This window comes from Cuculus canorus, chromosome W, assembly GCF_017976375.1.
Source record: "Cuculus canorus isolate bCucCan1 chromosome W, bCucCan1.pri, whole genome shotgun sequence".
NCBI lineage: Eukaryota > Metazoa > Chordata > Aves > Cuculiformes > Cuculidae > Cuculus > Cuculus canorus.
In genome coordinates this window covers 16,759,081-16,786,331 of record NC_071440.1, presented here as the reverse complement: position 1 = coordinate 16,786,331, position 27,251 = coordinate 16,759,081, and the positions used below count along the sequence as shown (strand labels likewise).

Here is a 27,251-nt window from a genome sequence, read left to right as displayed (position 1 = left end):
TTACAGCAGATATTTGCGTCTGGTATCCTCATCTAAAGTGAGGTCCACTACTTCTGGGGGTGAAGACCAATTCTGCTGGGGAGTCACAGCTGTCCATGATTGCGCTTGCTGCATGTTAACGTACTGTGAGCCTGAGCCATGCTTCCAGGAAGACACACACTGAATCACACCTTCCCTGGGATGTACACACCTGTAGGCAAGGCAAAACACACAAAGGATTAAAGCTCCTATTGAATTCAGGCACATGATTCTTAGCTGTAGTGTTTTATCACTTAGACATTTTGTTAACATGTCCCTCTCCGAAATGTCCTTGTGGATTTCCCATTTGTAGAGTTCATGACATCTTAAATACCCAGTAACAGAGCTGAGGCTAAAGTGAAATTTAAACTTGTGTGTAGTGGTGGGGATTAAATGATTTTGAAGAACTGAATTCTGCCAGTGGGTGTAATGTGATATTCCTTACAATGTACGTTCACGGATCCCCAAAGAACTCTAAGCCTGCCCCATCATGTGTAGGACCATGCATTATTCAGAAGCATATAGTTTCCTGCTCACAGTTTTACCCACTGGACTTTTTTTTAAAAAAAGAAAATTTTAAGTAGAGGCTTGATGAGACAAGAAGAAAAGCTATCTTTCTATATGAAATCAAAACCATGTGAAAATAAGGACACGATACTTTCATTACAATGATTACAACAGACATCTGGAACAGGCTGCCCAGGGAGGTGGTTGAGTCACCATCCCTGGAGGTGTTTAAAAAGCAGGTAGATGAGGTGCTTAGGGATATGATTTAGTAGTGGACAGGTACGGTTGGAGTTGATGATCTCAAAGGTCTTTTCCAACCTAATGATTCTATGATCTTGCAATTACACTATTACAGCCATTACATTTACACTCGATTTTTCTTTGGTGGTCTTTAATAAAAACTACAAACATGCTGGGAAATGCTCATTGATAACAGTAGAATCCCACTTCAGCAAAACGTTTCAGCTTTCAGCGATTATAAATACATGATTTAATCTCATTAACTAAAGATAAGCATGTGCTCAAGTGCCTTGCTGAAGTGAGGTAAACGTCTACTTATTTTCACAGTATTTTTACCCATTATATTCATAATAGCTTGTACTTCAATTGTCATGTATCTAATAATAATTAGAAAAAACCCCAAAATTAAAGATAGACTAATTTTGTTATATGATGAAGTGATAACAATTTCCTGGAGTCTTTAAGATGATCAATCCATTTCCAGCTGTAGTAAACAATTGCTAGTAAAACTATACCTAGAGCGCCAAAAATTGTTTTGGTGGTGGCTGTAGCTGTTCCTGGTTGCATACTTAAGTAGGAGATGTTTGACTCATGGGGTAACCTCCCGTTTCTTTGTGAAGGCACCTACACTGTATTTCAGGAACCCAAACTTTCTGCACTGGTCAAATATCCTTGACATTTGCATTTTATTTGTTTTAACTTAAGGTAGTCCAATTTATTTTCTCCAGAACTACTTAAGTTACGTTCATCTCTCTTGGCTCTGGGTAGAGTTTCATGAAATTGAATGAAAAACCTCATCCTCCAAGCTCGTAACTTCTCTGAAAATAAATATCTCATTTCCTTCTTAAGATACATGGTTTAGATTTAGATGTGATGTTCAGAATGACTTTTTTTATTACTACTTCAGTCTTAAAAACACTTAAAGTTCATATCTATAAACAATTAGTAGGAAAAGACTAAGAATCTAATAAATGTAGGGGGATTTTTTTTTTTTAAAAAAAGCTTTATTTTAAACATAACTGACAAGAAGAGCTTGCAGACAAAGCAAGCTAAACACGATGTTCTGTCTCGGAGACTATGGTCCATCATTCTGATACAGAACAGTCCCCAATGCTTTAGCAAAGCTAATACTAACTTTTCTCCCTGAAGATGACAAAAAGGAAGTTATAAATTATCTCACATAAATGATATCTTGCAAAAATAATTGTTTATCCTCAAAGAAGTCACACAAGCAGTCAATAGCAAGATGTTCAAACAAACATTAGCTACAGGAATGTGCTTTCCAATCTGTGCCTAAGGGAAGATACCAAGTAAATGCAAGCAAAAAAGGAGGTAGGGAACCCTAGGAAAAAGAGGAACACTGTTTTATACACATGCATGATAAGAAAAATAAAATCTATTGGACAAAACTTAAACAAACTGAAAAACAGGACTGTGTCCGAAGTAGATGCTAAGTAATATTCGAATGATGAGAAACATCACCAATTCACTAGCAATCTGAAAAAATACAGATGGACAAATTCTAGGGTTTCACAACTCACGCCAGTCCAACAGCAACATGGAATATGCATCATGACAAAAAACAGCGTGAGCAAAAGAACCGAATCCAAACACCATACTAAGCATGCAAAAAAATACTGATCAAAAACCTAAACTTTTTCCAAATGACAACTCTGTCAGAAGCTCATCAATACTTCAGAACTGCATGCCTAGACTTGCAAGAGAAAGAATTCTCAGAAGGATTCAAGCCACTAAAATATGTGAATATTCAATGGAGCCAGTAAGAATTAGTCTTTGGCTTTGGGAGATGGCAGACTGTTACATGAACAAAGGAAAGCACAAATGTGTGCTTTCTATCTATATTTGCTGAAATTATTTTGTTCCATATTTAGTAAAACCGATTTTAAACAGTAACGCTGGATTTACTTAACATTTCCATTCTCGTACATGGTAAATATTGAGGCAAGCAGCATCAAAAGCTTTTGAACAGGGGACTTCAAGCAGAAGGGCTGTGTGTACAGTGCTAGACAAATTTACACAAACTAGTATTGGAAGAGAAATCCACACTGCTTATCGTTAGGGCAAAGATCCTCTAAGCCCTGGGTCTGCTGGATAAACAGCCAGGAGAGCTACTTCCTAAGGAATCAGTATCTTCCAAAAGAGTTAGCCACGCAAGGACTTTCACTACTCTAAAAGCAAAGACTAAATCTCTCTTCCTTCAGCACCTTAAAATTTATTCTTTTTTTCCACATCCAACTGCACTGGACTGTGCCCATACTATCTGTACAGTTTCCTACCCAGGAAATTGGATCCTGTACACCTTCCTTCTTCCTTTCCTTAAGAAGGATGTGGTGGAGGGACAATAAAGAACAGCTCTGTTTCATGTCCCTCACACCCCTTTTCTGCCTCCAAGCATCCACCAGGCAGAAGACTAGTTTTAGAAAAGAGTTTGTCTGTATAATGTTTTAACTTGCTTTTTTCCCCACCAAATTAACTCTCCACACTTGATGAAAACTTGATGTTGGTCTTGTTCAATTGCTTCATAATACCTTAAGCCAAGGAAAGATCATAGGCTAAAGATGAAGAGTAACATCAAAAAAAGTCTATCAAGAAAAATGGCTGAAGCACATCTGGACAGCTTTCTACCTAAGCTTGAGAGACACCTCTGGCTTCCTTACCCTCATCTATTTCTGGGGTTTGAACTCTCCTGTACCTTGAAATAAATCCAAGATTCATAAGAAACCAATTTGTAATCTAAAGGGGCTATCTTATAACAGCAACCATTGAGAAGCCAATACTATTTTTAAAATTACTGATTAATTAAACTGGAAGCTGATTAAATACTTAAGGTGTATATTTTGAACAGAAACAAGAACCCACATAAATATTTTTGTTTATCTATTTGCATATTCACCCACACCTTTAAAATCTGAATTCCTAACAATGGTTCCTGATGTGTGTAAATTTTGTATCACAATAGTTGGTATTTTAATACTACATATGTTTAGCCTGTTAAAATTTGATATCAAATTGGAAGCTTAACCTAAATACTTATCAAGTTGGTAACGTTCTAAAGAAAAACATTCTGATATCACTGTGACCAGCAGAAAAGAAAAAACAAATGCAACCATTGCTACCTTTTGGGCATCAGTCAAGGACAGGTAATTACAGAAGTGGAAGTCAGCAGCTCTTTTCTTTATTAATTTTGGCAAGACAGGTATTCTGGTAACATGAAAAAAATATTAGAAGTGGAAAAAGCAAGAAAAAGGAATTCATACCTGTCATGTTCCTGAACTCCAACAATCTCTACTTCACTGTCAGAAGAGGCAATATTAATTTTTTCATTTATTTGGGCATTACCAAAAGAGGTTTTATCAGTTGCTAGGAAGCCTGGATCCAAATGACCTACAGATGGGAAAAATGCAGGTTTAACAGCTTATACAACTCAGAAATCAGCTGGAAAAGGAATTTCCCAAACTAGAGAAAAAAAAACAACAAAAAAAGAAACACTGAAAACCGAAAATCTTATTAGATCAAGTTATCCAACTTCCAGTTCATCACCTGATATGGGATGACCACTGGATTTATCCAGTCTCAGTAGCTCTAGTGATGGTGTTATCACACAAATGTGAACGAAGCCCATCAAGAACACCTGATGTAATTAGGCTTTCCAGCTGTTATTTTAAGACAATGCTATGAGGTACACTGTGCCTAAACATCTTTGAAATAAAGAAACAAGACAACCTATTGTCAATAAATCAAACTCAATGATAATATGGCAAACAAAGCCTATATGCTGGACAGAAATATCACACATGTCAAGGAAAAAGATATATATATATATGTATGTATTTTAAATATGGAAAGCCAGTCAATGAAAAAAACCCAAACCACCCATCAGTTTGTGGTCACAGTGCTTCACACATCTGCTCAAACAATATTATAATTACTTGAAAAAAAAACTTGTTTTCATAAGTTTTTTGAAAGTTCCATATACAGTAGTGTTGGTTTGTTATTACAGCTCCTCAATGCTCTCCAATTCATTGGTTTGTCAAAAAAACAAGTCTTACCGAAATGCTCACAACAAGTGTGGCAGGTTTTGTTGTTTCTGCCAAATACCGTTAAGAAGCTTCTTCACAACAATTAGTGAAGCTGTGTTGTGACATATTAAATAACACTTGCATGGAAAAAACAAACGAGCCAAAATTATTTCTTTTTTACAGAAAACAAGACTTGTTAGTCTTTGCATCCTTTGCCAAGTTCAACTCCAGCTGTGCCTTGGCCTTCCTGACCCCATCCCTACACGACCGGGCAGTGTCCCTATACTCTTCCCAGGTTCCCTGCCCCTGCTTGCACTGCCTGTGCAGCTCCCTGTTGCTCTTCAGTTTGACCAGCAGGTCTCGACTCTGCGGTTTCAATACAGGATGGGGGGCGATGTGATTGAGAGCAGGACTTGGGGGTGCTGGTTGACGAGAAGCTCACCATGAGCTGGCAATGTGCGCTTGCAGCCCAGAAGGTCAACCATATCCTGAGCTACATCCAAAGAAGTATGGCCAGCAGGTCAACGGAGATGATTCTGCCACTCTCTTCCACTCTTGAGAGACCCCACCTGGAGTACTGTGTCCAGTTCTGGAATCCCCAACATAAGAAGGATATGGAACTCTTGGAATGGGTCCAGAGGAGGGACAAGAAGATGATCAAGAAGGCTGGAGCACCTCTGCTATGAAGATAGGCTGAGAGAGTTGGGGTTGTTCAGTCTGGAGAAAAGAAGGCTCCAGGGAGATGTTATAGTAGCCTTCCAGTACCTGAAAGGGGCCTACAGGAAAGCTGGAGAGGGACTTTCTACAAGGGCCTGTAGTGATAGGATGAGGGGAAATAGCTTTAAATTGGAGGGGGGGAAGATTTAGATTAGACATTAGGAAGAAATTCTTCACAATGAGGGTGGTGAGGCACTGGAACAGGTTGCCCAAGGAAGTTGTGGCTGCCCCCTCCCTGGAAGTGTTCAAGGCCTGGTTGGGTGGGGCCTTGAGCAGCCTGGTCTAGTGGGAGGTGTCCTTGCCTATGGCAGGGGGGTTGGAACTGGATGATCTTTAATGTCCCTTCCAACCCAAACCATTCTATGATAATGGAACAACTCTTTCAAAATCAGTCACTTGTATCTCTTTAAGCCTTATAGACATTGAAAAGTAGCTAAGAACTATCAGGACACAATGTAGGTGCTCTCTGGCAAGCTTATATTTGGAAAACAGCATGAAACAAAAAGTGCTGTGCTTCCCACCGCTGCAGGCAAGACTTCATGTCTTATGCAGCCAAAGCATCTTAACATGAGTATTAAAAAAAATGAGTTGAAAGTAAGGCAGTATGCTGGCATACAGCACTATGTGATGAAATTTATAGGAAATATTCCATGTTAGCTCTCTGCACCCAAAACACAGCAGCATTTCACATTAACTCTTGTTAGTAGAGAGCTGCAAGCCTTTAGTGAAGCTCAACAATTTCTATGAACTACATGAACTTCTCTGAATTATTTCCACAGTATTCCTGGTCTTGCTTTCTTGAAGGAAATTTCTTTGCTGTCTCTTTATGCTAAGCCCACTCACCAGCACTTTTTGACCCTTCATCTTTATCTGATGGTCTGTCCGATTTTCTAAATTATGTTAGAAATACGGATGGAATACTGGAATAATTAATGTTTGTATTTTAAAGAAATAGAGAGGCAAACAAAAGAGACATACACAGACAATTACAATACTTAAGATTATGATCAGTTTACTAGCTGGTGGCATGTTTCAGTAACAAGCCTATATTGCTTTCATTAAAACAAAAAAAAACCCAAGAAAACCAAACACAAAATAACCCACCACCAAATCCACATACCTATGTTCCAAGAATTAATTGGAGGGAAGAGGGGAAAAAAAAAAATCAATAAGAAAATTAGTGTTGAAGAATACATTGCAGGAATCTCTGTCAATTTTTATCAGCTGTATTTTGGAATAAGTTTCAGACCTTTTTAATAAGCATTTGTACTCTTTTACTGCAAAATCCACGCAAGGAGAAAGGGAGAGACACCAACCGAGATGCTGGAACAAACGTCAGAGAGAGAATTTCAACAAACCTGCATCAGCACCCAGTTCATCTAGCGGCCCTCTGGTTCTCCAGGTACATCCGGAGTCTTGGTTTCCTACAGAATTATTGTGCTCTTGAACTACTGCAGCTGCCAACAGATTGTCCACATTTACCACTTCTGGGTCTGAATTTGTGTCTGATATATCATAATGAGCTACAACTAGAGGTCCACCTGCAGGAGAGAAAAGCAATGGGCATCAAATTAGCATACTGTGAAAGACACCTTTAAGGATTAATGCACTCTCCTACACGAAGCTCTTAAAGAAATATAAATTATATGAATTATTAAACTTCAGTTAATGAACATACTCTGAGATTAGAGACATTTTACCCTTCGCATACACAGAAAAAAACAAATGTAAGAAGAACGCATTTATCAATGTATCAGTTATTTGTGTATTATCTTTTACATTAACACATAAGCATCTCCATATCTGACATTACATGTACAATCTTAAAAGGATAAAACCTTCAATTTAAAATAAAAAGTAATAAGTTACAGGACACTAAATTTTGCAAGACAAGATATAGATCTAGAGAATTTTACAAAACTCAAGTGACAGCTTACATTACTTTAGGTTTGGTTGAATAGAACTAACTCTTCGATATCACTGATCCAGTGACAATAAATTTAACATTGGGCAACTTTCCTTTCACGACATTTACCCATCAAGGACGGGAATTTTTCAACACAGCAATGTTTTTTTGGCATTGTTTTCTTATAAGATCAAGAATAACAAGAAATAAAACTATAACGTGCAGTCATAAATACACTTTTAACTCAATATGATTACCATATACATGAAGGAGGAAAAAAGGAGAGAAAATTGCTTACATGATTCTGAAATCTGTTCCCGGAGAATAACAAAAAGCTATTTTTCATCTGTTTTGTTAGGATGGACTTTTTTTTCTTTTGCAAGGAATGAAAATTACTTATAACTGGAAAGCATGCTAGAAACAGAAGAGGCTCAGAAGAAAGGCAAGCTCAAGACGAGAATTAGTGTGGAAGAAAAAATGGATACATATTGTAATTCTGAAAGGATGCATGTTTTAACTCAAATGCCTTGTCTCAGCTATAGCTTATCGACTCAGAGTGGATGAAACTGTTTGGAGTTCCCACTCCCCAAATGGCAGAATCAAAACTTTCTTTGGGACAAGACTTCATCCACAAAATTGAGTATGAAATCAAAAGACAAGTTGGTTGGGTCAAAGCTCAGCAAGCTTGCTACTGCAATTATTTAACTCCAAGGAAGTTCTGGCAGCTGAGTGTCTGCAGGCCTTTTTTTTCATGGTATGATAAATAGAGAGTACAATTTATATAAGATAAGAAAATAATCAAACTAATCATATGCTTAGGAAGAGAGGACCTTCAGAGTTACAAAGTGACTAAAGAAATCTTTAAAAATCACAAAGAAAAAAAGAAAATACTTTTCAGGAAAGCACTACTAAAAGAAACCAATCTAAGTGGCTGTTGAAGACAGAACACGATGAAATAGAAGTTTCAAATTTAATTCTCTGAAAAACTGTTTCTACTTAGGTTTTTAGGGTGGTGGTTGGTTTTTGTTTTGGGTTTGGGTTTTTTTTGGAATTTGGTCCCTGAAACATAAATCCATCAACTGTTAATAAATGTCTATTTTGTGATTAAAGAATGACCATATTGCTTAAGTCATACTAAAGATCAGTTTTGCAATGAAGCGTGAAGAAATTCACAAAATATTTCTGATCAGACCTGCCTCCAAAACAACACTCTCATAGAACAATGTTATATTACAAACGTAAAATGGACCCGACAAAAATAAACAGGCAGTAAATGCCAACATATTAAAGACCAAACTGTTCACAACATGAAACACTGATGATTATGACTGGAAAAGAAGTCCTGATAATTAACAGAAAGGCAATTTTTGTCTTTTTAAAAAGCAATTACAAAATAACAGAATATCAAAGTCATAATTAATCTGGCTGATGTTCAGTTAATTATTTGTGAAATCCAATTATTAAATTACATGCAAAATTTACCACTGGACTGAATCACAAGAGGCATATTTTCTTTCAGTCTTAGGAGTTCAGCATGAATATATATAATGTGATCTACAAAAAGAAACAGTCGAGTGCAGAAGATACGAGGGTAAAGTACAATATTGACTATTTGACCATTTTTTCAATAGGTTATCTAAAACTTCAGGAGCTATGTACTGTTCCTTCAGGTCTCTGTTTCTCTTGCTTATACTAAGAACTCCAAAAGAAGAAGCCAAATTTGATTTCAGACAAACATATCTACACAAGTAAAACTATATTTGGACAAAATGTACCAATAGTCTCAAGTCAAAATTGTACCACTCCTACATGTATAATCATGCAAAGATGTATAATAAATGTATATACATGCAGAGTGATATTCTTATCACCTACCCATAGAGATAACTCGTGTGAAAATCTTCATCAGTAGGAAATACAAGCATAAACTTGTTATCTGTAGCTCCACTCTTGTATCTTCCACACTTCTGAACAGCACACCTTAACTTAGCTTAAATTTAGTATACATCAAAGAGATAAAAATATTTTCAATAGAATTTACATACTGTAATTATATTTACCAGTGTAATAGCCATCAATTTAACAATCTGGAAAAAAATAAGCTGTCTATTTACAAAGCCATCACAGCAGAGGTCTATTTTTGCTTTTCTCAGCCTTGCCTTTCAGGATCAGATTTGGAAATAAAACACCAGGGTTATCCATGCCTGTCACCAGTAAATGACCAAGGAGGCCAAGATAATGGCCACGATGCTACAACAAATCCTAGGATTCCCAACATGTATAAAAGAACAAATAAGCAATAAATGCCTACCTGTGCTTAAAAAAAAAAAAACCCAACAATAAATAAACCAATAAATAAGTTGTAGACAACTACAACTAGATGAAAGTTGCAGTGAAGGCATATTAAAAAGAAATCCTCTAAAAATCCTCCATTCCCAAAAGTACGTTGCTTTTTCAGTGCTACAAGTACAAAGGTTAAATTTGGAAATGAATAATACTTCCCCAGCCAACTACGTGATCATCTGATGATGTGATGCAAAGTGAATGTGCAGTACCAAGAAATAAGGACAACTGGCTTCAGCTAGGAATAAGTGAAAAAAAATGCTTTCAGGTTGAAAAGGTAAAAGGATTAACTATAACCATAATTATAACTGATAGGTTTTTTCTTTACAAGAGAGTCACTCCTTATAATTACCAACCGTAACAAGTTTTCAACAGATAGAAAAACAGACACCAAAACAAACCATGCCAGAATCAAAATTTAACATAGCACAATTAGAAGGTTGTCTGGTCAGTAATTTAAACAATCTATTTAAGAAAAAAAACCCATATCTTTTGAGAAGGCAAGGTAGCTGGAAGACTTACATTTCCCTGGTGATATGCTTTAATTCATTTCTAAAGCAATAAGTTCTTGAAAAATACAAGGCTACAGGTTAATAAGTACCAGCAGCAAAATAGAACTGCTGACATTTAATGTTAACAGGAGGGAAAGACTGCCTTTTTTTTTTTTTTTTTAAAGGAATTCAGAGGCAGAGATCATCTTGGGGACAGCATTTTCAAGTATCCAATTCTCCCTTAATTTTGAGAGCTCATCAAAACTAATTCCACTCAGGACAACTGAATCAGAAGCCATGTGCACAAAAACAGGTCTACATGTACCAATTTTTAATTTAAGCCTGCAATATAGAACTCAATTTCTTATTCGCTAGTCACTCCCATGCTTTTCATAACACATCTCAACATTGAGCAAAACAGTGTTGTAAGACCCACATTCCTATTATCCCTTAATTCATTATAATGGCAGCACAAGCAAAAAGAGGGAATAAACCATAAAATTCCAGCTGTAGGTTAAAAGCAAGCAATCCTATAAGAAGCACCGTACCTTTGCACTGAAACAGCTGTGTATCACTGCAAAGCAGTACTTTGTCATAGGAAACAGAAGATATTAGCTAGCTGATGCTCAACAGGGAATTTAGTCCTTTAAGTCATTATTTCTCCTTAGCTTTCTCAAATTTAGGCACGTAGACCCAGCTAACCACCTAAACTCCCTCCCCTACTGTAGTTAGAGAAAGGAACTTCAGGGTCAAGTAATCTTAGCCTGGAAACTGCAGCCTGGAGCATCATTTCCCCTCCTTCCCCAGTAAATAGAAAGAGCTGAGACAATTACCTTAGACAAGGCACCTAACTTTCACACTGCTGAAGTTCAGCAAGATGAACTCCAGACTTTGGGATGGGATTTTAACTCTGCTGTAATTTCTCCACAAGTTGTGGAAGAAGATAGAAATCTCCAGAGGACTATCCTGATTGAAATAATTTGAAAATTAAAAGCCTACTTTTGGTAGTCTGAATTGCTCTCTGGAGTCACCAGTGTCTGTGCAATGAGGAGACATGGAACCTTATTTAGGTGTGAATATCACCTCAAGCTTAAAAACATACAGAACATATGCAATAATAATAGCAATAATAATTACAGTACTTCAATCTTACAAAAAGCTTTCCATTAGTGGATCTCAAAGAGCTCCAAGGTGGTTATTAACCTCCTTATGCCTATGGAGGAAATTGAGGCAAGTATTGCAAATCTCTACTTGCTCAAACCTAAAAAGCAGAGGAGCCCAGCTTTGCCAAAACCATCAACTCCTCTCAAATCACTGAGCTATTTTAACTGGTAAATTATTGAGTTTAAAAATAGTGTTTAAGAATGCTTTTGTGAAACACGCAAAATTTAAAAAGGAAGCACACTTGAGGCACACAAGGTACTTGCAAGCCCAAGAGGACAGCTTCTTCCAGCCTCACCTCTGCACCTTCGCTGTGAGTACAGGCACCACTTTATCTCAGTTTCAGTACTCTAAATTAAATTGCATTTACTTTTATATAACAACAAAAAAGTCATTTTTAAATAAAAAAATATCTAAGAACACCCTCATTTACATCTGACACATTTAAGAGATAACTCAATTTACTTTAAGCAAAACATAATGGACTTTAATGCCTATATATATATATTAAGATCAGATGATCATTACAGTAATTGAAATAATCATATTTTGTGTGCCAAAATCTAGAGGATTTATCTTAAGTGACTTACAAAAATAGGTCTGCAGCAGACACATCAGCAACTAATCCAAACAGAAAAGCTTCATATACAAGACTACATGCTGAAATGACTGCTTTCTTGGTTTAGATAAACAATACAAACCTAGTATTATTTAAGACATGAACCAGAGCTGTGGTTTCATAAAGTATGTGAGTATGGCATAAACTAGCTGAACCCTAAAACAAATCCCAAAGAGGAATGGGGGTAGGAGATCTGTGCTTTTTTACATTGTTTAGCAACATGAAACACTTCATTACTATTTTTATTTATTTATTTATTCCAGGTTACAGTAGTTACATTTCAAAATGTACAAGGTTAGGCAAAGAATACATTGTAAATACAATAAAAAAAATAGCAGTGTAATAACATTCTCTCTAAAATCATAAAGTGAACAAAGTTATTGACAAATCTACTTTCCTCACATTTTCCTTTATTTCACACAGTAAAGCCTTTGAAGTGTTTTTTACCATAAAATAATAAAAAACAAAACGACATGACCAAATGAGTGCGTGTTCTCAAATTCGATAATTTTTAATATATCGCATCAAAAGAGATCTCAAAAATTCAAGCCTTGCTGATCAACATTCATTCTATCAGGCTTTTTGATGACTAGATGGAAAATATCTTAGATTTGCTTTACCAAATTATATATAAAGATAATATTTCATTGTGTGTTAAGCAAAGGCACATGGAATATCAGGAAGTGGTGTGCAATTTATATCTTATGATAGGATTTATTTTCACTGATGCCACCTGAAGATTCATTAATTATGAAAGCAGATAGATTAGCCAGATCTCTTCCTCAGTTTTACTTGCTAAAGTGTATCAGGAAGGTTTTGCAACCATCACATCCTACTCTTACATAGCCATAACAGCTAAAAAAGAAAAATTCCCTATGTAAATACAACTTGCATTAGAAAAAGGCAGGCAAACATACACCCCCATAGGCACCCCACCAGAAAATATCACATTTTTGCAAGTACAAACTTCACATCAAAGAACCAGTACAGCCTTGATGCAAAGCTTTTGATGGTACAGACTAACCCCCTGCTCGATCAAGTCTGCAAGATTTAACAGAGCACTTGAAAACATTTCTAATAAGTCTATGTTCCATGTGCCTTCATTTTACTGATCTAACACTATGAAACTAATCAAATTTGGGAGAAAGGCCAATTTCTAGCTTCATGTTCTGCAAGGTACTGTCCACCTCTATCAGTCAGCCTGAATGTTTTGGCTTCTACAGTACAAATAAATCACACAGCGCATTTGCTCTAATGCTTCAAATGTAACTGCAGTACAGATTTATCTTTTAAAAATATCTATTCAACTGGACTGATTTATGCACACTCATCAGGCAAAGACTCCCCTTAAAGTCAGCTGAAGCATTCTCTGACTGAAAACTGCAGAAGCTGTTCAATTTTCAATGAGATGAAATGCCAGCCCCACTGAAATCAGTAGAAATTTCCTACTGGTTTTAATAGGGCAAGGATTTAATTTCTTAATGCCCTTGAAATATTACTTAAAAAAAAGAAAGTTTACAGTATGTAGATACAAGAAGAGACAAAATACATTAACAAGAGAAATCAGCGACAATATACATTTCAATAGTTTCAATACATAAAATAACTGCCAAGTACAATCCCATTTCGTTGAAGTTAAGATTGGTCCTCCAGTCTTAATTCTAGCAGCTCAGATAGACTAACCTACCAATCCTGCAAAAACATTAAAAGACATCATGAACTTAAAAAAAAAAAAAGTTCATTTCTGCATAAATTTTGTCTCAATACTGTTAAAAATAACACTGAAGAGCAGCATATCTGAAAGGTTTACTATTTCCCCCCCCCCCCCCCCCCCCCCCCCCCCCCGTTATTTTTTGCATTGGAAACTGAATAAAATTTCACTGCCTTTATTTGAATGGTTTATGCTGTATATCACTTCAGAGGTTTTTTTTAAATAAAATCTGAAAATTCAGATGTTTTGTTAGAAGCATGTGAAGCAAGATCCCAAGCCCTCAGATAACATGACGTGTGTGGGGTGGAATTTCCTATAGACCTTCCTTACCAAACCCCACTTGAGGGAGGAAACGGCACAAATGCCTGGGGAAGAATCTGCAGCCAAGCCCAAGCCTGCAAAGCCACTACACACTAAAGCCAAGGACTCTGACATAGGGTCCAATTCTAGGACCAGATTCTTTAATTTTTTTATTTACCAAATTTTCAGTTTGACATTTAGTGACATTTAAATTAAACCATTATTTAAAGACTTATTTCTTTTGCATTTGCACAACAAATGCTAACAAATTAGCTGTGTTTCACCCACTACTAAATCCCAACTCTGCAGTCACATGGATGGTTCAGTTACTCCCATGCAGAAACAACTGCCACATTGAAAACATTTGATATTAAAAATGGCAATATAGAAACTTAAATAAGTCAGATGAGTTTAAGCAGGCATCATCTTCCCTGGAATTACGCCACTCTACACCAGCTGATCTGACTTGATGGTTTTGTAAGAGTAAATGCATAAAATAAGTAAAATTCTTTAAAGAAACTAGAACGTTTCTTCACTCCCGAGGTATAAAACCTAGGGCTATCAGAGAAACTCTAAATTATCATCTGTGATTCTCCACACCTGTGCAAAACTACTACTGATTTCTCCTCTATTTGTTAAATTTGGTGGGTTTGAAGTAATCTGTTGAGATGTGAACATAAACAAAAATGTAACTCTGTGTTGGAAAGTAGAAGATTTTCCTTCTGATAATCTTAAAATAAGTCTTAAATAACGCCAGACTGCTTTCATGAAACACAAAATGGATAAGATTAAGTGTTTTTTAAGTTTCAGCTGAAGAAATTTTAACTCCCTGAAAGTTTCTAGTCAAAACCCTTTGACGTTAAGAGCTTATAATGGAAATAATTACAAACTTAACTGAAGCAATATAATATAGCAAAGTTATTTCCAGGAGAAAAAAAAAATGTCTGAAATTATGTATTAGGAATCTGTTTTCTCAAAGAGATGTCAAAGGCTGTCGCATACACATTTAAAACACAGACTCATCACTAGTATTGCTGTCTGAAGGGTGGTTTCTTCAGTGCTCTGCATCTTTCAAATTCAAAGTACAAAGCAAGGAGACGCTCATGTTTAATTGCATAGTCTGCCAAATCCTTCATCAGTTTATACGACACCTGAACAACAAAGGCAGGGTTCCCTGCTCAGCTCCAAGAAGGAGAAAATTACTGTTTCACGTGGAAAACAAACTAACGGACCAGATATTCAACCATGTAAAGCAACACACACTTCATTTCAAAGGAGCCAATTTACAACAGCTGAAGATCTGGCTCCAGTTTTGAGACAAGCAAACAAATACTATTTACCATTTACAACCATTGGTTTTGCACAGGTGTTCTTAACACTAGGTAGTTAAAATTATACTAAATATGAACTATTCCCTCAGTCCTGTGGGTGCCCTGGAATAACTCTACCCTAGAAAGAGTACAGCTTTTAAGTCTCTATCCTCAACTGCTGTAATCCTCCTTTCACATTCACAGCTGCTTGCATTGAAAACAACAATTAACAGTAATGGATGAAACAAGTATCAGAAAGTTTTTAATTTTTGCTTATGGGAACCAAATCCAAATTTTTATCTATTAATACACTCAATGATTTCAATAGTTTTGGCATTGTTTGTTGTTTTGGGTTTTTTTGGTTTTTTTTTTGGTTTTTTTTTGTTTTTGTCTTTTTTTTTAAAGGTTACCTAACCAAGACATTGAAAGTTCGCAGAAATTTCACTGGCTACATCCCTAACAAAGCTGTTATCCATTTACAAGATCAGTATGTAAAAGTCTGTTTTAGTTGGAGAGATAAATAAGTTCAACTGATCCCCTTACACAATTTGTTTTGAAATATCCAATTGCTCCATTTACACTATTTTATAAAAACAGTTAAGGGCACGCTTACAGACATACTGAGTTAAGCGACTCTAACATTAAAAGAAACCAGTCACTGCAAAAAAGCTGCTTCTGCATGCATGGGAAGACCTGTAAATTTGTCATGCTTCAAAATATTGTCATAAAGGCATGTGCATATACATATCTCAAATCTATGAACAGAGGAATATGGGGTTTTTTTTTTCATTATCATCAATCTTTTCCAAATGATATTAAACAGGACGAGGACAAGTTTGTTAAATTGCAATCAAACATGCAATAACTCATTTAACCTATAGTTAAGTTAAAAATGCACACAATTTCAGATGAGGGAGTCTTCTTACAACTTCATATCAAAATCTTTGTATCAAAATTATGCATAAAGGTGATCTATAAAGAATTTATTCCAGTACTCAAAAATCACCTCCTGCATAGTCTTTCAAACAGTTACTCTGAAAATAACACAGCTCTAACCTAAATTTTTTTAATAAAGGCATCACATACTTAAAAAAAGTCACTATGCCAAGAATAATGTTAAAACACCAGTGTTGTATCATACTTGTAACAAAAAGGATTTCTTGAGTACCCATTACAGGTTTGATCCAAACCCCCATATAAATTGATGGAACAACTCCCACTGACTTCAGGTAGGGGAAAAAAAACATAAATCAGACCTGCAGAAGATACATTGGTTACTTCCAATAGGAAGAAAAGGAATTAAACTAAAATAATTAGAAAAAAATGTCCGTGGCTTAAAAATCAAAACAACAGAACTAAAGGAGACTTATAGTGTTCTCTTTACTTAAACTATGTCTATGCGAGGACTTTCAATTTCCATTATTAGACTTTTGACTTAATTTGTATTAGAAACTTTTAGCAAGTTCTAACCGACGATAAATATAGATTTTTGGTAGCTATGGAGAAGTTACTTCACATGAAGAAAGGCCTTAATGGAGAGGTGACAAAAAAAAAATCCCTATGTGTAGTGATCATAGTAAGAATTAAATAGAGATTTCTCATATATAGTTTAAATTAATTCTACTTCAAGCATCACAGTTTCAAGCCTGCCTATTCAGGATAGCTATCAGTATAAAAAAATCCACACAACAGCAAGTTACTGTATTATTTAAGTGAAACTAATGTTTTGGCATTCCCCATCACAAGTAAATAATTTCAGTGACATTCAAACATGGTTCAGAAGACGCTGTCTGACCCAAATCAGCAACCCATACCTTCAAACCACCACCACAGTGTTCACTAACCTGACTGTCAAGCCTTCATTTAAATTCCTGTGCCACGGCTCAAACCATCCACTAATGGCTGCTTATCTTCAGACTGACACAACTATTTTTATTCCAGCATGAAGAACACAGTTTGATCATATATACAGAAGGAAGTAGTAGCGCTTTGCATACGTGGGTCATACATGCACACACAGTTGGGTGTGATTCATCCCACCTAACTTTTGGCTAGAGTAATTTATTCTAAATCGTTTGTAAGGGAGATTTAGACAACTAATGGAAGAGAAAGACACTGCCAGGAAGTATCCTCTGTACGTGCTTCTCTCTTCCTATTGACTCAGAAGGAGATCCACAGAACAGCAAATTAGACACAAAGTTAGAGGAGATGACTTCCACCTAAACTGAACACACATATATGTATACATGTGTGCATTTGTGCACAGAATATAAAGACAGCTTTTTCCATAAATACGCCATGTGCAAAATGGCAGTGACATTAATAACTCCAGACAGAAAGTGAACTACTAAGTGGGAGACAAAAAATAAATCAGTTGTGCACATTTGTTATATATAGCTAAATCTTTAGGGTAAGCTTATTTATTACTTCTGCCCAAAACAGAAGAAAACTAATGTTTGATATATTCAAGCTGCAAAATTTGGGAGAAAACAGATAGTTAAGAAAATGTTACAGGTCTACATCTAGTATAGTTCTCTAGGGTACTTTAAGTCTTTAAATATAAAATATATTTCCTTATATAAACGTTTTAACATGCAAAAAGAGCATTTGGATGAATACTTCGAATGCTCATATTCTAGCAAACAGCTTTACTGATTTATGGGGTATCTAAACAAGAGTTCCAAGTTATATTTTCCCAAGTTTATTGATGAAAGCTTAGGGTGGTTCTCCCTCACACCTTTAAAGGTGTGTGTGCATGCACGCACTGGCACATACACATGGATGTACTGTGGGCTTTTTTAAACTACATACATATTCTCTATAAGTTAAAAAAAAAAAGATACCATGGTAATAAAACCCAAAAGAAAAACAAAACACATACAAAGAGAAAAGCAAACTTTGTTTTTAGCATAATCCAAAGTAACATGAAGATTGCAAAGATCATATTTTAAGTTTATGATTAATTCAGATTAGGCTCTGCAATATTCCCATTCTCTGGAAAAGTAGGTGGAAAATTGTTATTAAAAGTCACTGGAAACTCTAGCATAACATTGACATTTTGATAGCTCACATAAGAATTAAACAACTGCTGTGGAAGTACTTGGCTATCAGGCATCTGTATGAAAGCCCCTGACTGTGTGGTAGGGGGGATTTTTGGGCAAACTAGTTGAATTTTAGGTTCCCTGGGCTCCAGCTGTTGCTTGCTTTCTTCATCTGTGTCAAGATGGGTTAGCTTTTCTATCCACATGTGAAATTTCTCCTCTGTCTGCCTCTGCATCTCAGCAAAGCAGTTCATGGCCTCTTCCAGGACACTGCCTATGCAGTTCCTATCCCATAAGGTGCCCCTGTCAAGCAATCCTGGAAATTCCCTGGTCGCTCCTCCAGATCCCCCAGCACGACTGAAGCCAGCTTTAAAGACATTGAGGCCATTTGATAAGACATCATTAATTAAGAACATAATATTGTTTATTAAGTCATGTTAATTCAGGAAAACAAACTTTTCTAATTGTGTCACTTGGATATGACAACATGGAAAGAATTAACAAATATTAATCAACAGTATTACCATCAAAAAAACCCAAAACATTTTATGCTGAGGTTATAATAGAAATTTTGGTTTCAAAATTATTTTTATTCTAGAATTCTCAGACAATTCTATCAAAGGTCTTTCTTTTAATAAAGAAACAAAATTAGTCCAATACCCTGCAATTTGTTTTGAATTCAACTGAAGGTGTCCAAAACATTAAACAAAACTAAACATGTTATTGTTTAACTGAATAATTACACACATTTTACTTGGACACTTGAACCCTTTTATAATGGACTGTTAAACATACACAAAATTGTACACAAGAGATAAAGACTGATCTGTTGCCTGCAGCATTTAAAGTAGCCAAGCCCAAAACTTTTTTAGAAAACACACTAAACACCAACGAAGGGAATACAGAATACGAACACTAAACATGAAGAGATACGTCAATGCTACACTAATACATGAGGTGAAAACAACCTCTGTTAGGTCTGATGGACACAGCTACACTCGAGGGTAATCCACCTGATGCATAGTAATGATCAGCCTCACACCAGCCACCGCCTGTGCAGCATTTTAATATTCACTCTAGCTAAGGCAGAAAACAGACAGGGCACAGTTGGAAGGAAATTGTTCTTCTTTCTATCCATCAAAAAGATGGTTAAAATGACTGGCTTTGGGATTATCAGGAAGAACTTCAGCAGTAAGAAGAGAATGTCATCCTCATTATCTTACTCTACATATCACTAAGATAAGGCAGCAATATCTGTATTTCTGAGTTCACTCGGGAAATTCTCTAGGAAGCAATAAACCCCCAAGAAAATGAGGCTTTGTAGTTATTTAAGGAATAGTAAACAATATGTGCATGCTGTCTGACCAAACATTACCTAAAGTAATTTCAAAATAAGACAAGCATCACATTAAACTAAATTACACAAAGCAGCTACAGAACTTGACAATTTAATATGTAAATGTGAACTTTCTGGGATTCTCTAGCTTAAGAATAATAGAAAATATGCTAAGAATGAGAGAACTCACTGCACAACCTAAACAAACGTTTACTAATAAAAACATAAGGCACAATCTTTATTGTGATTTCACTGTGTACGTGATATGACAGTATTACTCAAGGAATACATTCTTTACAGGAGCTATTTAAATGAGGTATACATAAATCCTTCAGTAACAGCTAAACAAAGTCTAGAAGTATTCTTTTATTTTTGAGCAGTAGCAATGCTACCCATCGGGGATCAAAAACCTTCTATTAAAAACCCTGCTTTAAGTACTCCCTCTCATCTGTTTACCTGTCAGACAGGCTGAAGTTCAGCATTCAGGCCCCCTGATCAAAAATAAATTATTTAATATCAACTAATTCACATCCCTCTGACTGCATTTTAACTAAAATTAAATTAAGTAATTAAGTAAAATGGTACCTTTTTCCTAAAATGTGGTTCCTTTTGCATTTTCAATGTCTTTTTCCTCCCTGAAAAAAAATATTCCTTCTGTTCATTTACTCCTAGTTTTGAACAACCAATATGATTCTGTTTACTTGTCTTTAGTCAGGGATCTCATCCCAAGATCAAGTAACTTTCAGACTTCCAGAAGTTTACCATGAGACACCTTTAAGTGATGTTGAGTAAGTTTTAACTGCAATTTAAATAAAAGCTATTGAGAACAATACATGAGACAATCTAGCTAGGCTTTTAAAGTTAAGAATGAACTAGTGCAAAAGCTGACAACACTTTTGTAAACTGAAGAGACCATGTATTGAAATATATATTACCCTGCGATACTATTTTTCAAAAGGGATCATTCATAGTATATCTACAATTTCCATTAGCAGCAAATCAATGTTTCAAATGCTTCCCTTGTAATTCTTATTAGAAGCCTTAGTCAATCTTTTCTTTACTGGTGGCTTTCAGTGTTAAAAAAAGTAAAAACACATTACGATTATATTAAAAAAAAAGCTAGCATTTATGTAATTGATACCAAAAATGTCAGCGCATAAACTCTCTAAGACTCGTTTTGGAGTTTTCGAAAGCAAGCATCCTTTATCAGGCCTGGGCAACATGTGAGAGTGAATGCCATCAGTCATGTGCAATAAGACAAGTGTTGGTTACAGAATATATTTCCCACTTACATGCATATGCATACATTTTCCCAGAAATCTTATGCATATTCTATTATTTTCTAAGGTCTAATTTTAATATTATTATGAACTTCACAACAGTCAAATCTCTTGCTAATTTGGAGCTGGTTCCAGCTCTGTGCCTGACCTTGCATTTGAGATAGGGGGAGACTCCAAACAGAAGTGATCACAGAAGAAGAGACATCTGTTCAGCACAGATCACACTGAACAGAAGATGTCATCATTTTCAAAGACTGAACGGTGTCCGGAAAAAAAAAATGTCTAAAAGAAAACATGCTCTCAGAGGGACATTCTGACTAACTTTCAAAAAAATACAATTCCTTAGATGAAACTTAACTCTAGCTTAAATAAAAATTATCCTGTTGTTTGCAATAGTAACTACTTTTTGTATCATAATTGGTCCCCTTGCTACCTGTAAACTTACAGCTCTATAGTTTAAGTTACACCAAGTTAAAAAGAGAAGAAATTTGCAATCAAAGGAGTCAGAATCCAAGGCTCATACCTTATTTTCAAGACACTATCTCCTGCAAAACAGCACCTAAGAAATGCCCCAATACTGACTCTTGATGGGATCCATTAAGTACTATCTAAACAATGACCATATCCAAAGTTATTTAATTTTGGAAGTTTGACGGTGTAACACTTAAAGAAGATATGTTGCATCTTCATTCTAAGTAGCAATGGTGGATTCCTCTGTGTTGTTATGCTACCTGACATTTCCAAATTAATATCTCACTGCAGAACACTCTTAACAGATTTTTTCCCCCCCTGTTCTTTATATAATTGTCACTCTGAGTTACTTCAAAATCATCCCTTATATGATGCTCCATCCAAGGTCTAGGCATAATTCTTAAGAGGAAGTAACCTGGCTGAGAGTCCCTGGCACACAATGTGACCCCTCTGGATTTCTGTATATTCAAATTTTTTAATAGATTTCCTGATAGTTAAAACATGATTCACCCTTATTTCAATTCAGATTTTTCCAAGTTGTAGAAAGCACAATGGTGGCAAGACATCAATATTTTTATGTTATATTTGAATTTTTAAAAACGTCTTCCTTCTTCAACAGAAAGTGTTTACACAGAAATAAATACTGATTCCCAGAGTTGCACTCATGCCTATTTCATTGAGTTAATTTGCATGGTCAAATTAGAAATTGTTTAAAGGAAAACTTTCAACAGCAGCAGGTCTAGCAGAACCTATTTCAGGACTCCTCTTATGCCATAAATACCATCAGATGTTTAAGAATGGTAAAATTCTAAGCGTCAACAAAGAGGCTCAATCATTAAAAGATAAGTAACTGTTCCTCATCTACAATAATTAAAAAATCACGTCATTCCCTAAATTAAAGGGCTCAAAATTATGACTGCTCAGGTCAGTGAAAAGATTCTCAGTAGCACACATGAAGTTTAGACTAAATATGTGAAAATACAGATCTATATTTATACCATTCAGAATAATATAACATATATTGTGCTTAGCTCCTACTGAGCTCATGAAATTTGTACTGAAGTATCACCAGTAAGATCTCAAAACTCTTTACTCTTCAGTCTTTCTTGAGAAGAAAAAAAAACAAATAAGCCTGTCAGTATTTTAATCCATATTACATTTAAGTTCAACAGAGAGAACTGATTCTGGATTGCACAACTGTTCAGTTCACGACTTCACAGCATTATTATGTATTTCACTGAACATTTCCCTTACTTCTTGCTAAATTAGTAAGGTATTTCAAACCCAGTGATGAGGATGGTTTGAAAAGAATAACCGCACTATTAAAATGGAAGAGGTTTAGTCACACAATATGAAAGACTACTGTATTCTTAAATGTGGGACTTCCATTTTCAGACCACACACAAGCAAGCCATCTTCTGTAATGCTACACATGTCAATAGAAGGCTGAGACACAGACTATGTATAACCTTTGTACACGAAGGCCACATTAAATGTCACTAAAAATTTTAGAGCATCTCTGTTGGCAAAGCTATTTTTCAGACAACAGACATTGGAAAACCAGTCCCAAAAATAAGCTACGTTGAGACAGTAACCAACACTACAGCTGAAGTGTTCAAATACAGTAAGACTAAGGGAAACATGCTACTTGTAAAACTCTTCCACATCAACATGTACAGACTTTTTGGAAAAGTAAAGGCAGAAGGTTTTTTCCTGCTTATGTCCTCCTGACAGATGCGTTGTAGTTACTGGATGTTCAAGTTTCAAATTAAACCTCTTAGCTTTTGACTGTGTGCAGAGGACACTCACGGACTGAATTCCCAGTAATGCTTTTTGATACCTTTTATTATATTCTAACTACACGTTCGTTCCCTAAATTTTGAGGATATTCACAGTGTAATGATAATTGCACTGAAATGGCTTCCTAGTAAAAAATATAATTTCAGTTAAGTGCTTTGCCAACTCCAAGAAGAGGGATCGCAGATGGGATCTGAACCTACCACTGCAAGGGAGAGTTGGAAGTTCTACTAGGGCTCAGAGCTCCACTGCATCTATTAAGACCACAGTGTTTCATTAACCCACAAGTAGTACAGGATGCATTTTTGGCCTACTTTGTCCTTATCTCTACAGAGAATATTTCTCTCTTGTACTTGGAGACAGTTTCCCACAAACCAAAGTTGTTTCTATTTAAAGGAAAACCCCAATGTGGCAGGTAGGCATTGTGTCCAATCCCAAAAAGACAACTCAAAAGTTTTAATGTCTTAAATGTAATTCAGTATCAAGCAGATGATATGGGCTATGAAATAAAAATAAAAGTCACTATTCCTCAGGATGTTTTTTGCACCCCCACATCTTGCATCACAGGTGAAATTGGGCCTTGGTGCAATCATCACTAAAGCATCAAATTCTTGTGTGTACTACAACGGGACCTTTTCACTGCAAGCATCTCACAGTTAAGACCAAGAGCTCAAATACAGAAAAGCCTAGCGACACAGAAAAGTACCCTGGAGTGGTTTCAGATCTCTGCAGTGGAAGTAAAAAATCTAGGCAGATCTGAAAATACCATGTGGTGCCTTTCAGCGTCACAAGTAACTTTTATGACTTAAAGAATATAACCTGGTGAATTTGTGTGTGTTGTGGTTTGGGTTCTTTTTTGGGGAGGGGAGGACAGGATGGACATCTGCCCCAAAACTCAATGAAACAGTCTTCTTCAACAGGCTTTAATTGCCCAAAGTGTAAATATAGTAAATAAAAAGGCACAAAACTACGAAAGCTAAAATCTAACTACTAAATTGGTAAAACTAATTTTAGATAGCTATTAAAAGTTTACTACACAATAATTATAGGACTATGCCTTTCCCAGACTTTCTAATCATAAGCCTTAACTTCCTTTGTGCAACCTGCTTCCTAGCAATATGTGGGAAGAATGTCAGTTCCAATGGTGAACGACACATTCACCATAATCAAGTCAAATAAAAGTTATTTGTAAAATCTTCTGCAAACATTTTAAATAACTCATCTAGAAAACATTGGTTCAGCAACATAAGACTAATTATTGCAGTTTTCCTTTAAATGTTCTTTCCCTATATTTATCTCCTATTTTCCCTATTTTTCTCCTATTTTCCCTATATTTATCTGATATTTATCTCCAAAAAAAAAAAAATAATCTTCTAACACAAGAGGCAAAAAGGCATGTAACTCAGTAAAAATTGGCAAGCCAAAAAGTCTTTTTATGCATTTTTATTTTTGATTGCCATATGAAGATGTTTCTGTTGTATAATATGCTGCAAGAATAATTCACACAAAATCCTGTCCATGGCACTTGGGCTAATAAAACAACAAAGACTCAGCAGCCAAGGAACTTGAATTCATCTTTCTGTTGTTAATAAAATCACGAAAAGGCCCCTATAATTTGCTACCTCCAATCTTAATGCGTGTGTCAGGAAGATATAGTAATTATAGATCCTTATGACATAGGAAAATAGTAACAGTTCTGTCTGAAGCATGAACAATTTAGGCGTGGATATAGCTTGGGCACCTGCGTAAACAAATTCATATTTATGTCCTAAAATAGGTGATCAACTACAATCTGCAAGAATTTACAATAAGGCTAAGTAGGTTTGTCATGCACTGAAACACAGAGCTGAAAGCACAGCCTAAGTGCAATAGTGAACAGGGCCTTACTGTAATACAGGCAAGAGGCAAACTACATTATTCCTAACACAGCTGCTGACTTTTGATCTTAATATTTTAAGGGAAAGCTGGCCATTTTTTGTAAGAAAGTGTTTATTAAATTATTACCATTTAATGGTATTTGACAACACTAATAGGAGTTTCTATAGGCTTACAAAGGAAAAGATCTGAAAATTCCACAATTCAAAGACAATCCTTCCTCCAATTAAACATTTCTATGGTTTGTCGATGTGCAAAAGTGCACTGAAACCTTGGAACAGATTTTTAAGTTTGCCCATGTCTCATTAATATACTGCAGTCTTCAAATTTATACAGAACTGCAGTTCTTTTTTTTCTCAAGTGTCACTCATCTAATTTAGCATGACAGCTGAGAAACGATGTCAGAAGTGTTACAGTTCAGTTTAAAAAACATCCTCTACCTGGTATCTCTGCAGTGATTGTCTTGCTGCTCCCTGAAACCTCTTCATCATCATCTGATGAACTCGTGCTTGAGTCACATGTGAGGTCACTATCACTGGTACTGCTGTCCTGCAGCAGGTCGTATTTCTTGCGAGCAGCTGCCTCCCGTTTCTGTCTTAACAGACGAATTCTTTCTTTGTGCTTTTGGCTTCGATGACCTTTTACCTTGGTAATTCGACCATTCTGCTTATCACTAGACTGTCGGTTTTTCTTGGCAGCCATTGTTGAAGTTTCACTTTCAGACCTAGATCGCCTGGATTTCCTCCCAACTGCTGCCCCAGACATCACAGAAGGATCTCCCTCTACAACAGCTTCAGCTTGACAGGGCTCATTCTCTTCTGTGGAAGACAATGTATCCGAGTCAGCCAAATGGCCACTGGAAGAAGGGGAAAGCATGCAATGATTAGAAGAGTCACTCTCATAAACTCGGCCACCGATTGGCTTATCGCTCTCCGTAGATGCCAGCTGAGACTCCGAGGGGTCTCTCCTCAACTCCATCAGTAAGCAAGGCATTGAAGAGAGCACCACAGAGTCTGCTGCAGTGGACACATTGTCCTTCTGAGTTTGTCTCTCCAGTTCTATAGGTCCGTCTTCATCAGGAGTAGCATCCTGCTTTTCAGAAGTATTTGGTGGAACTTCTAAATCAACAAGATGTTCTGCTTTTCCCACTGCCTCCATCTTCATTTCAGAACATCAAGGTCTTTCCAGTCTCAAAGCATAGAGCACAGGGTCTGGAAGACTGGGTGAACTAGATATGGACTTCAACAATACAGCAGGCTGCACAAGAACAGAACAGTAAGAATAATTTACCCAAATAAGTCACTCAATCCTGTTCTTCACAATATTACCTAAACAACTCATTGCTTTCAATTACAGACAGCATGGCTCAGTATCGCATTGGTTTCCTTACTTTACTCATCCTGTTACACCAAACTCTTCTTACTTTCACACATCCATCAAAAAATTGTATTGGAATCACATTAAACGTGGTTCACCTCACTAGAATAATCAAGACAGATCAGAAAATATTTTTATTATTTCTAAACTCTTACTTTATAAAATTTAAATCAATATAAGCAATATAAGCTAAACTTCTTCACCTAGAACTTTAAACGTATTTTAAAGGAGAATTTTAGCCCTTATGAACAATGCCAATCTAAAAATTCCTAGACTTGGTAGTCACCTACATGGACAGACCAGAACACAAATTTCTGTATCTATGAAAAAAATCTACTTTCAGTTGAACAGGACCATAACCTTATAAAAATCACAATGCCTTTATGGTAATTTGCCAACTTACAGTACCAACATGATGTAGGAGAAATCCAAACACTTTGAGCAAAAACCAAGCAGCTGCTGAACCTTACAGAGCAAGACTACAAAAATCTTCCTTTTCCAGTGGAACTGCTCTGCCAGTGGATCTCACATACAAAATACTTACTTACAGGAAGTACTATGAAGTGTTACTAAATTGTCAGGGCCATGGGGTTTACAAAATCTACAGGCAGAGTCTTAAGAAACATTAGCTATGCATAACAGATTTGTTCTCAGCAGAGAGCCACTGTGTTGTTCCAAACCTCTTTGGAATAACAAATACACCATTCAAAT

The 27,251-nt window shown here is 36.1% G+C and overlaps 1 protein-coding gene across 2 annotated transcripts; it reads right to left on the bottom strand.

Moving 5' to 3' along the window:
- On the bottom strand, positions 1–26,405 carry LOC128850294 (protein C18orf25-like). 2 transcript variants are annotated; one of them, XM_054053321.1, is made up of 4 exons: positions 25,604–26,405; positions 6,881–7,063; positions 4,044–4,170; positions 1–190 (listed from the first exon to the last, which is right to left on the bottom strand). In XM_054053321.1, the coding sequence occupies exons 1-4, from the start codon at positions 26,325–26,327 to the stop codon at positions 1–3; spliced, it is 1,224 nt and encodes a 407-aa protein (XP_053909296.1). In that variant the 5' UTR covers positions 26,328–26,405. The 2 variants fall into 2 exon arrangements, with proteins under 2 accessions (XP_053909296.1, XP_053909295.1); XM_054053320.1 differs by lacking the exon at positions 6,881–7,063 and having other exon boundaries at positions 25,604–26,327.
- Between the last annotated feature and the right edge of the window lie 846 nt (positions 26,406–27,251).

Bases quoted from the DNA above. Each gene is read 5' to 3' on its own strand.
- LOC128850294 (XM_054053321.1), bottom strand. From the start codon at position 26,327: ATGAAGATGGAGGCAGTGGGAAAAGCAGAACATCTTGTTGATTTAGAA. The intron at 7,064-25,603 runs GTAGAGGATGTT...TCTCTCCTGCAG, and splicing joins AATCACTGCAGAGATACCAG to GTGGACCTCTAGTTGTAGCT. The intron at 191-4,043 runs GTATGAATTCCT...CCTTGCCTACAG, and splicing joins GGAGTTCAGGAACATGACAG to GTGTGTACATCCCAGGGAAG.